General features: G+C 38.6%; 1 protein-coding gene across 1 annotated transcript in view; it reads left to right on the forward strand.

Annotated features, from left to right (window-relative positions):
• ADGRV1 (adhesion G protein-coupled receptor V1) overlaps window positions 1-9,909 on the forward strand; it is a 250,291-nt gene extending 240,382 nt beyond the window's left edge. The window contains exons 90-92 of the mRNA XM_085214084.1: window positions 130-321; window positions 1,795-1,972; window positions 9,443-9,909. Of these exons, the coding sequence (XP_085070210.1) occupies window positions 130-321; window positions 1,795-1,972; window positions 9,443-9,561 (489 nt within the window). The 3' untranslated portion in view covers window positions 9,562-9,909. The remainder of the gene's footprint in view (window positions 1-129; window positions 322-1,794; window positions 1,973-9,442) is intronic.
• The last annotated feature ends 1,676 nt before the right edge of the window (window positions 9,910-11,585 follow it).

The raw sequence follows: 11,585 nt of genomic DNA on the forward strand, positions 1-11,585 counted from the left end.
CATGAGCTGCTGGTGTAATGGAAGGCATCTGTTACAGCATATTGGACCTTGCTATAATTATGTTCAAAATCTGAACTAAGCTTCCTTCTTTTCACATAAGGATGTTCTTTTTCTCTCCCTATGTTCCAGGGTCTTTATGTCTTTGTTGTATATTTCATCCTGCATAATCAACTTTGTTGTCCTGTGAAAGCAAGTTATACTGTAGACATGAACGGACATAGCACTCCAGGATCTGCTTTCTTCACTCACGGCAGTGGTTTGCCAGCTGCAGGGGGAGAAATCAGCAAGTCTACTCAGAACCTCATCAGTGCTATGGAAGAGGTAACAATGTTCCATAGTTATTGCGTGGGTTAAAAATGTACTTTTAAGTGGTAATGCTGAAGTGAAGTGAACGAGATGATAATTATCACAGTTCCTTTTTTTTTTTTTTCCTTTCTTTCTTTCTATCCCTGAGTGTGTATGGGAGAAAAGTTTCCTTTTACTGTAAAAAAATATTATCATTGGCCATGACAATATTCTTGGAACCTACAACTCGATGGCACCATCCCATCTGGGTAATTTCTCTTTCTACTCGTGTGTTTAATTTGCTACAGAGGTTGGTTAAAGTGCTGTCAGAAGTAGGACACAAGAAACAAAAATGTCAGGAGTATTCTTTCAACTAGCCATGGGTCTTAAGATGAGTTCTAAGTTTTGAATTTCACAAAGTCATGCTCTGTTAATTTTGAGAGAGATTATTTTCAATCTCATCATTTCTGGAACTCGAGTGCTGCCAGTATCTATTTTTCACTATCTGTAGTAAACCAAGGTGACTTTTGATGCTATGTATGTTTACTGAGTGTTGATGAAGAAGATTCCAGCTGATTTAATGGAATTGAAATATTTCAAAGAATCAAGTCAGCTCTAGTAATACTTTCTATGGAAACCAAGCTGCTCAACTGTGTCTGTTTTGTCCATTTCTCTGCTTGCTCAAATGTATGTTTGTCAGGGTGTTAAAGCTCCTTCAGCTGCCTCTTGGCAGATTGCTGTTGATTGGGCTTCTCAGAATGTCACTTAAGATGGTGTCTGACTCTCTGGAATAGTGGACAGCATAGCTTCTCAGCTCCATGAAGCAATCTTTTATATTCTTGTCTCTCAAAAAATGGGTGAGCAGTATGCCACGAAGATGTATTTTGATTGTCATAAAATATATGAGTTTCACTCATATATTCACTTCACTTTAAAATGAAGTGGTGGATGAAATATAGCAAAGTTGCTATCAAAGCTGTAGGGCTGCACACCAACACCTTCAAAGACTGATAAATGACTTTAAGAGATTGTATTGGTAGATCCTAGAAAGCAACAAGTTGACAACAGCAAATCATCAAATGCAAAGTAATGCTGATTTGTGGCTGTGGAAGGAAGAGGATCCAGTGAAGGAAGAATCAGTGGTGAGAGGAGAGTCATAGAGCATATTTTGGCTGGAACGACTCAGTGCTTTTACTCAAAAGTTCTCTATACCAGGGGCCAATGTTCAGCAAAAGGAAAATGTTTTTAAAATTTTGAGACGTGTAAGGCAGGTTGTAGTAAGCACAAGGTTAAATGACTTGTTTTGAGTACATACACTTATGTATGTATGTGTGTATTTAAATTAAGCTGCCTAGTTCAATACAGAAGTGACTGAAGAGCTGGCTCTAAATCTGATTTTGAATTCAGGTTATAGATTCTAGTCTGATATTCCAAGATAGCAGTCATGTAAGTTATTTTTACAGTGTAGATTTGATGATTAATGTGTTTGTGTCTTTTTAAACTCTACAGGTGCCAGCAGACTGGGAGAGAGCATCTTTGCAGCCTGCGAATCAAGCTAGTTCTGCCTTTAAGCAGAGTCCACAAAATGGCAATGTTTTCCACCCTTCAGGAGGATTTAGTAACAGCTCCCTGGTTGCTGATGAGGAATCACAGGAGTTTGATGACCTAATATTTGCATTAAAGACTGGTGAGTGATTGCTCTCCTTGTTTCTCAGACTGTTACGTTGTTCTTCACTCGAATGGTGTCACCATTTCATGAGATCCAATTCCTGTTAATTTAATCTAATTACCATTGAAAATATGAGCTGAAAAGTTTTGGCTTGGTCTGCTATTCTGTGAACTAAAGATATTGTGCAGACTATTTAATAGAGAAGGTCTATGCAAAAATAGGTTTTAAGTCATGATAATTCATAGGCATATAGAATGTAGCAGCAGATTCGAGGCTCTGACATTTTTTCACAAGTTCATGAAAAGCTAACTTGCTGCATTTAGATATTGGCCATCTTTTTTCCTATTCCTTTTTTTTTTGAGTTGATGTCTAGAGTATATGTATTTCCTGTCTTTATTTTATATACATATATTTATTATATACATATTTTATTACATACATATAAGCATAAATTCATAAATAACATGTAAGTGTAAGAACAATATTTGTATTTCACAGTGTCAAAAATATATTCAGACCTGAAACTTGCATACACTGGAAAAAATAAGCTAGACAGATTTCTGCCTAAATCAGCCAACTCTGATGAGCTCACCACGTTGCTAAATAACAAAGCTTCGGGGAAGGCACTCTAGATGTCTACACTCAAGCTACACCTGTGAAAGAAATCATTTGTAGTCAAAGTCTTCTCAATGTTCGTAGAGTTCAAGTCTTTAAAATTCCCAGCTTTATCCTCACTGTAGTATTGCTTTTCTATTTTCTCACCCACTCCACCAATGAAATCTCAGTTTCAAATGTCATCATTCAAATAATGACATAAATAGGCAGCCAGGGATAGCCTTCAGTGGAAGAAATGAAGCAAAACCTAATTTAGAGATAAGTAAATGTAAGAAATTTTGATAAGAAGACCAGAAACGGAAAGGAGCCTCACCTGGTAAAATCTAGCATATGTTAACCCAAGCCCACCCCCTGTAGACATGGGTGAAATATGTAAGCTAGCTTGGTGAAGTTATCCTTAGGATCACTCAAGCAACCTCCTGTTATGTTCCTGAGGGCCTCACCAAGCAACTGGCTGAATCATCAGGTTAAGTTCTCTGACACTTTACCAATAATTCCCCTCTGTGGCACCAGTGAGAATATTTGAACTGGTTGGAATACTGGGAATGCTAATGAAGGGACATTTTGTTCAGCTTATTTATAATACTTAATTTCTTAATTCAGTTGCCACTGCAGAAACCTCTTCTGATTATGAAGATAACTGGATGATTTAAAACTGAGCTAGTGCTATGTAATGATTTTTTTTATAAAGTTTGTCACAGATGTTCTATTTTACCTTTTGATTTTCCTGGAAACTATGCAGATTACAAATTCTTTGTTGTGCACTTAAAGATTTTGGGCAAGGCTTTCAAATGTGAATGCATAAACTTAGAACTGCAAACCCTTTTTTAAATGTGTAACTTTCAATTTTTTTAACTCAGAATATTTTGAAGGAAACTAAGTCATCCATAGGATGTTAGTGCCATAGGAAACCATTCAAATTTAACTTCCCAACTGTTGCATATGGTGTTCGCTGCTTGAGCAACTCAGTTGACATCAGCTGGCCTGTTCACTGGGGTAAACGCTGTGCACTGTGGAATACTGAACATTAAATCACAAAGAGCAATCTAGGCATCTACAGTAGTTGAAAGTGATGGTTAACATAACACACCACAACTCTTTTTAGGATTGGTTGATTTTTGTTTTATTTTTTTTTTTCTGTATGAATCTTCAAGTTCCAACCTTACTTATTTACTGTCCTATGAAATGAAGTAACTTTCAAACAAGTTTTTAACTTTTTTTTCCTTTTACTATTGTCTTCTCTAGAATTTACATTAGTATTATCGTTTGTTCCTGTGAGCCTTTTGAAGCTTGTAAGATTTGAAGTTGGGACCTCAGGGCACAGTCTGAGAAAAAACTTTTGTTTACATTACTTGTTCAAGTAGAACCTGTACCTTTTGCATCAACACCTGTTCTCATGCCCAAACGGTTACAGGGGTACAACTCCCCTATTTCTAAGAAAAAAATAGTCCCATCTAGTTTCAGCCCCACATATACTTGAACGAACCAAACTGAAGAGGAGATACTGAGGTTAGAGTTGCTTTAACCACCAAAGTAAATGTTTATCAGCTACTGCCTTAGATACAAGCTGCAGCTCAACATGTGCTTTAAACCAAGACGTGAGTTTCTCTAAAAATGGAAATCATTGCTGTTTTGTTTCTACCTCTCCAATCCAGTGCATGGCTAATGAATCAAAGTGCTTTGACGGCATGAGAGACAACATCAAGACAGTTAAAAGGAACAAGAGGTGATATAAATCTAGATTTCTTCTCTACATTTCAAGATAGGCTTCAGTTGTTACTACATGCACTGAGCTGAAGGAAATTTTATGATAGGTTTAAGCTGGCAGCCACTGATGAGAGCCAGTCCCCTCTGCCTACACATTTCTTCTTCCTCCCTTGCATCATTAGTTTTCTCACATGAAACCGCAGAGGCGCAGGTCAGAGAGTCCTACTCTCCCTCCTCACCCCACCCTTTTCCTCTCCTCCAGCCACTCCACGCTGTCAGTCTGATGTTTGCTTACACCAGTCCCAGCTCAAAGCAGCAGCCCAGCACCAAATAGACTCAAACATATCAGCAGCAAAGATGCCCATAAGTAGTTCTCCCCCACCTTCATAGTCCACACTTTAGTTCAGCTGAGAATTCCTTGTCTGGGAAAAGAAAAGCTCCTGGGAGAGTGGAAGAAAGGTGCTTTTTGCACCATATCAGCTGTTTTTATTCTCCAGAACTGAGAAGTGTGGCTCGTGAGGATAGAGGTAGAAGAGAAATGCTTGCTCTGCTGTTCCTTGAATTTTACCTCTAATAAGCAGAAATAGACACCTTCATTATCTGTCATTCCCTAAAACTGTCAATCTGTAACCAAATTCAGCCTTAGCTGTGCAAAAACATTAGCTCCTACTCTGAAGACTGGGTGAGGATCAGTGTTGATTAGCAGATGAATATGCAGAAATGCCTTTATGCCTCTCTGCATTTTATCTGTCCTTTCTGCTTATGTAGTTTGGAACTGTCTGAAGGGTACTTTAATTTGTGCTCAGTGCTTGCAGACCTGACGTTTACTCTGGCAGCCAGGATCAGTGAGAAAGAGGGTGCAATCATAGGTCTGTTTAGCTGTCAGCAAAGCTAAAATCTCACTCCTGTCATCCTGCTTCACTCTTGCATTGCAATTGGCCATACTGTGTGGCATTAATAAAAGATGGCTGAAACTATACAGCTTAAAAACCATTACAGAAACCTCCACTGCACAACTTTCTTTTTGCCTTGCAATGGTTTAGTAATTTGCAGTTTGCAGCGCAGCTGCACAAATAGATGCACTGGCACACTTTACCTGATTGCTAAAGAGACATGTGGCAGAACTATGCACTTAGCCCTTGGTTCCGTAATCATTAATGCTGGACCACATTACAGATTAACCTGGAATATGGACTGGATCATAGGAAGGCAGACAGCTGTGTCTCTGGCTAATTAGGTACACAACAATGTGCTGTTTTGTATCCAGTTTTTATGCTAATGTTACACAAACCTTGCATCATACAGCCACAGAATTTTTTATGTGGCGCAAATAGTATAAAAGATGGGCTTGTTCTGTCACTAAAGTCATAATTTCTTATTAATTTGTTATTGCTAATTGCACTAATTAACTTTTAAAATGTTATAATTTTGAACTAGTTTTTTTTTTTTTTTTTTTGCCTCTTCCTTTGTCTCTATCAGTAGATGATTTAATAAGACAGTTGCCTTTCTGATAGAGAGTTGTACGCTGCAGGCATTTAGGCTAAAGCCCACTATAACATGATGTTCTGGGGAATTCTGTGTTGGCTAGGCCTGGGGAGATAAAAACTGAGCTCACTGAATAAAAATAGATGGAATCTCCAAACAGCAGCTTTGCTCTAATGCATAAATATCATAAATGCATGACAGCTTTACTGGTCTCTTATCTTCCATCCATGTTTCCACCACAAATGCTCTTGTTCCTCCCCTTCCATGGTACACAATACTAAACCAAACCATTCTATTTCAAAACATGACAAAACCTCTGAAAGAGGCTCTAAGCCCCTCCTGTCCTGACTGATGACCCACCTGTGTCGCAAGTTGCTTGCAAAGATGTTTATGGGTCAGAGCTGGGAATACCAGCCTAGTACATGGCACTTTCCAAATATGTATCAGAGAGTATAGAATTTTTCCCCATCAGTAATATGAATGTATTTTGCTCTAAATAGAGGCATAAAGTATTAAAAAAAATATTCAACTCGGAGAATCCTTGAAAAAACCTGTTATGTGAATTTGAAAGAAAAAAAAATAGAAATGCAGCTATGACAATGAAATGTAGCACAAATTAACTCATAAATTTCAGTTTTTGAACTGGGGTTCCAAAATCAGCACGTTTTTAAACTTTGGTGTCATCACTTTAGGTACCCAGTTCAGGAACTAAGTATCTCATGTTTGGCATCCAGAATCAGAGAAACTTTTGAAATTTCACGTTCTGAATGTCATGCAGTAGAATGCCTTGGAGACTGTCAGTGGGGTGATAAGCTTTAGACAGTGGCAAAATGCCACTGGTGTAATTTCTGTAAGTCAAATCCCTACAAGTAGTAATGAACAAGTAGCAATGAATGGCCCACGTAGCATTTTTCTATCTAACGCACCTTATACATTCAACATAAATTATGATTAATTTTGGAAACAATATAGAAGTGCTTATGAGACAAAAACCTCCCCCAAGATATAATGACTACAGTCATTGCAAAACAAACCACGTCTCACTTAAAATACTTCAGTGAAAGTAAATGGTAATAACTGTAGTTTCAGTGCACGTAGGCATGCACTGATAGTTTTTCAACCAGCAGATGTCACTGGAGGGATCTTGCTGATTTCGCAAAGCTCAGTGACTTCTCAATTTTAGCTAGTCCCTAGTCCTGTGATACAAAAAGAAAGGCCTCGCTTCTGTGTATCGGCTTTTTTTGCCTTTTTTTTTTTTTTTTTTTTTTTTTGGTGATGTAGTTGCTTCAAACTGGGGGAAAGTAATACTGCCAGCTACCCAGCAGCAGCATCTCTAAGGGAGTACATGCATTTTTGGATAGGATTATGTTTAAATTCTCCTCTAATCTGAGGACAAGCTGAACCTATGAACTCTCTGAAACTCCATCATGTAAACAGTTGTACCCTTCCCCGCCAGTCAGTTGTTTGGTGAGCTGGTATCCTGGTTACACCTCAGCTCTCATTCCTAAAAAGGATCAGCTTTTAAATAGTTTGTCTTTGTATCAGCAGCTGAACAGGGCTGTTGTAAACCCCAAGTAGTCTGCTCCAGTCTCAGGTTTACCTGATAAGAAGTCCTTAATGATAAAAAATCCCTTCTTAACTTCCCACAAAGCACGCACACATGAAATTTCAGAATAAGTGTGGTATAACAGGAGATTAGTCTTGTATCTGATCTTTTCATACTAACCAGCACACAGCATGTGTTTTCATACTAATCAGCACACACATCCAGTTTCTTCTGGAAACCTCATACTAAATAATTGCAGTATGACCACCAGTAAGATCCAAATGTGTTTCTAACCCTGTTCAGTTCAATATTCACCTTAAAATCATCAGCATGAATGTTCTTGGACATGTAAAAAGAAAATTTTGTAATATAACTTTAAATGTTTTCAGTCATGTCTTTTTCCATTTTTGAAATGTGTCCTTTTTAGCCAAAATAAATCTTTCTATGTGAGCTCCAATGTTAATGATACTAAATAAGAATTTTTGTTTCTTCTCTTCAAGTACCTTATTTATGTCACAGTTATCACCTTGTCCTTCTGTCACCAAATGGCAAATACAGCAGTCAGATTTATCTTCTCTATTACACTCATGTTTCCGTTCTAAAGCAAACAGTTTTAGAGAAGATAAGAAAAAAACAAATAATTTGCTCATGCAATTGTTGTTTTTCCCAGGACTTTGAACAGCTTTTAGTCATTAGGACTGTAATTTGATGAAAAGGTTAAATATGCATGTAAATTTAAATGAGTAAGTGTGGTTTAATTACCTTTAGTACACTTATTAACAAGATTTGTAATGATTCAGACCCTAAACTTCTCGCCTTTATTACAATATCAATCCATCTATATCTCTTTACTCCCATCACAGTCTGACAGTAGTTGCTGGTCTTTAAAGAGCTTGGGTCATACAAAACCAAGCTTGGGTCTCCTCTGACAGATGTGATTGAATGCACTTTCTCCACAAGACCCAAACACCAGAACAAAGTGAGGTGGAAACCCTGGAATGTCAGCTGAGACAGAAAAAAGAAATTCATTGTACAACACAGACATCTCTAAAGTTGTGTTTTAGTATGAAAATGGAAACCATTGCCTCCCCTGGCATACCCTGTTCAGGGCTTTTTGTGCCAAGTGTCATTCCTCTGCAACTCCCTTTAACTGAGTGTAGTTATAGATCTACCTCTGCCTGAAATGAGTAACTTTCCTAGTTATTTGTAAGTGGCATTTCTGGAAGACCATCAGTGCCTGAATACACTGATGTGCAGCTCTGAGCTGTACAGCCCAAAATGTGAAGCCCAGATGATCTGAACACTAACACAACCCAAGTATTTTTTAGAATTCGCTCTACAATACAAAGACAGAAGGACTGGGAAATGCAATGGAATTTATAGTTCCCACTGACGTTCTGTGAAGTAGTCTGTAAAAATGCTCATTTCATAAAAAGTAGTGCAAGTATCTGTATTTCACACTACACAAATGAGAGAGAAAACAAGGAAGCAGCTAGGTAGCAGAACTCCTGTGACAAAAAGTTGGAGAAGGTGTCCTCCAGCGGTCTCTTCCAGACATGTTGTGGAAGTTTCCATTGTCCAAAGGCTAGTATTCTCGCACAGCAGAAGGAAAACACCATACACCAGCTTGTGCCAAATGTGGGTTTAAAAAATATTTATTCAGCATATTTTATCATGTTGAAATTAAAATCTTATTAAAACAGCTGGAATTATAATTTAACAGGGAAATTATGTCATTAAAAGTCAATTCTTCATTAAACTATCCTTGGAAATACCAGACTCTTAACAGTCAGTCCATGAACCCAACCTAAAACAGGCCTTGATTTATGCTCTTATGATTTCAAGGCAACTGCTGAATAGCTGTTGTGCCATTTACTAGGAAATTAAAGTGACTGGCAGTGGAATTGTAAAAAGCGTATCTGGGGGGTACAAAATTGCAACAGATAATATTATAATCTGAGTATTCAGAATTGTTGACCAATACCAGACATCAGTCATGATGTTGTATAGTTTCTAAGAACTTCAACAATCAGAATGAAGCAGAGCCGCCCTGTAAAAGGGCACAATGTCACCGTTTCTGTCTCAGGACTCAATCCTCTCTGATTCTTAAGAGTTTTCTGTCTTCTCTGTTTTAGGTGCTGGTCTCAGCGTCAGTGACAACGAATCTTGCCATGGCAGCCAGGACGGGGGCAGCATGGCAAACTCGCAGATTGTTGAGCTTAGAAGAATCCCCATAGCAGACACCCATCTCTAACTCCACTGCTTGCTCGTTTTCCTTTGTTTCCTTTTTTTTTTAAATTTCAGTTCAAGCCTATGTACTTCTTTATTTGTACTTCCCTTTTCAAGAAAACACTGTATTAAACTCTGTAGTAAAATGCTGTGAGCTGTACTGAGCGCTTAACAAAGAATTGTTTGTTTGAGTTTTTGTATTTCAGAAAATAAACTGTAGGTTTTTTACAGTGAGCATCAATAGATACAGTGTCATTTGGCCTAGATCTGTATCGTGTAGTGAGATGACATATTTCATGAACTGTAGCTTTTTTTTAATTAACCTGTATGTGTAACACTGACTAATAAAAGCAATAGAGTCCATTTGATACAACCAAGCCTGTTATTTCTCCTGGCTGCTTGTGGAGCTGGAAGGTGATACAGACACCCCCTCGGACAGAAAGGTGTTTTAACTGAAGAGTTCTCAGTTTCCTACACTGTACTGTTCTGGTTGGCCTTAGAGCACCCAAATCTGCGGTCTTTGCAAATAAAGATGGTCTTGATTCTCATTTTGTACTGATAAAATATGTGATGATCTGTAACAAACAGGGAAGGGAAGACAAACTAATAGTGAAATGACTAAAAGGCCATTCCAGGGTGTATGCACGCTGCTGATTGCATTAGCTTGCTATTTTCTTAGTGTTGAATTCTCATGTTCTCCTCACAGGTAGAAATAAGGGAGGAGTTCCAGAGAGTTGAATTTTCTGTCAGTTTCACTGAGAGCCACATGTGTAGCCCTCCTCCGATGGAAGGCCTCAAGTCTTACATTACTCACAGAGTTAGATCAGTAGTTGGAGGTCATAAACTAGCAAGAAAAGCTGCTCCCCTAGAAAAAAAACATACAGGGGAAGTGTTTCAGAGCCCAGGGGGAAGCAGGCTGGTCCTGCAGGAATTGTTAACTCCCTGCATTTGCTCAGATACTCTGGAACAGAAACACACGAAAGCAAGGCACCAAGGGAATTTTCCCCTGAACGTTTCTGAGCACGTAGGGAAATACAGTAGCTGTGAAGTAAGCATTTCATACCTATAGCAGGATCTTGCCTGAAGGCTGTCTGTTGGGTAAGCTCTGAGCAGCAACCTGTGAAATGAAAACTTTTCTCATGGACACTTTTCTACGATTTCTAGTATAGCGATGCATAAATTTTACTGCTCGTGCTTATGTATGTGGGACAAACGAAAACAAATACAAAGTTCTCATTACCTCTGCAGTGTAATAACTGCTCAGACTGCACCACATACACTCGTATCTAGACACAGAGATAATTTTTAAAATGGAAGGACACTTTCAGGTCAGCAAAACCCTTAAATGAGTGCTTTTTAAGTACACGTTTGAATGGATGAAGAATAAGACTATGCCTGTATTTAATGTGCACGTGCCCTGCTGCATCGAGCCTTAAATTTCTGACTCCCAGGAATTTTGTTGACTCTGTTTATGCTTGACATGCTGCAGAGTAAGCGAAGCCAAATCTCTGCAGCCAGTAGGCTGACCTGGAGTGTGTGAATGACCCTTACTGCAGCATGGGAGGCAGATGAGGCACAGCGATATGAGAAAGGGAACCTCAAACACTGGTGCAGGACATCTGAATCACAATGGGTGACCCAGTAGAGAGTGAGTCATCTAAGGACATTTCATAAGTCATTTTTATATGGGACCAGACCATTTCCTACACCAGCACACTGAGAACTGGAATGTACTGCAAGTATCACTGAAATAAAATGCTCAGTTTGGAGTTAAAACTGGCTTGGGACAATTTGCAATACGGTGATACTGTAGTATATTTTTTTAATTTCTGCACAGCAAATCTGGCTCTTTAAGACTCTTTTTAAACTCCGTTCTTCCTGAACCAACTGGGATGAGCATTGGCCATAGCTGATAGGTTCTCATCCATCCACTAATCCTTAACAGAAGCTTGGCCTTTCAGAATGATTGCAACACTTGTTCAGTTGCGAGAGCTGAGACTGTAACAGATGCTTCATTACTTGCAGTACATGCTACTACATGCTGTGAGA

This window comes from Meleagris gallopavo, chromosome Z (assembly GCF_905368555.1).
Source record: "Meleagris gallopavo chromosome Z, MGAL_WU_HG_1.1, whole genome shotgun sequence".
NCBI lineage: Eukaryota > Metazoa > Chordata > Aves > Galliformes > Phasianidae > Meleagris > Meleagris gallopavo.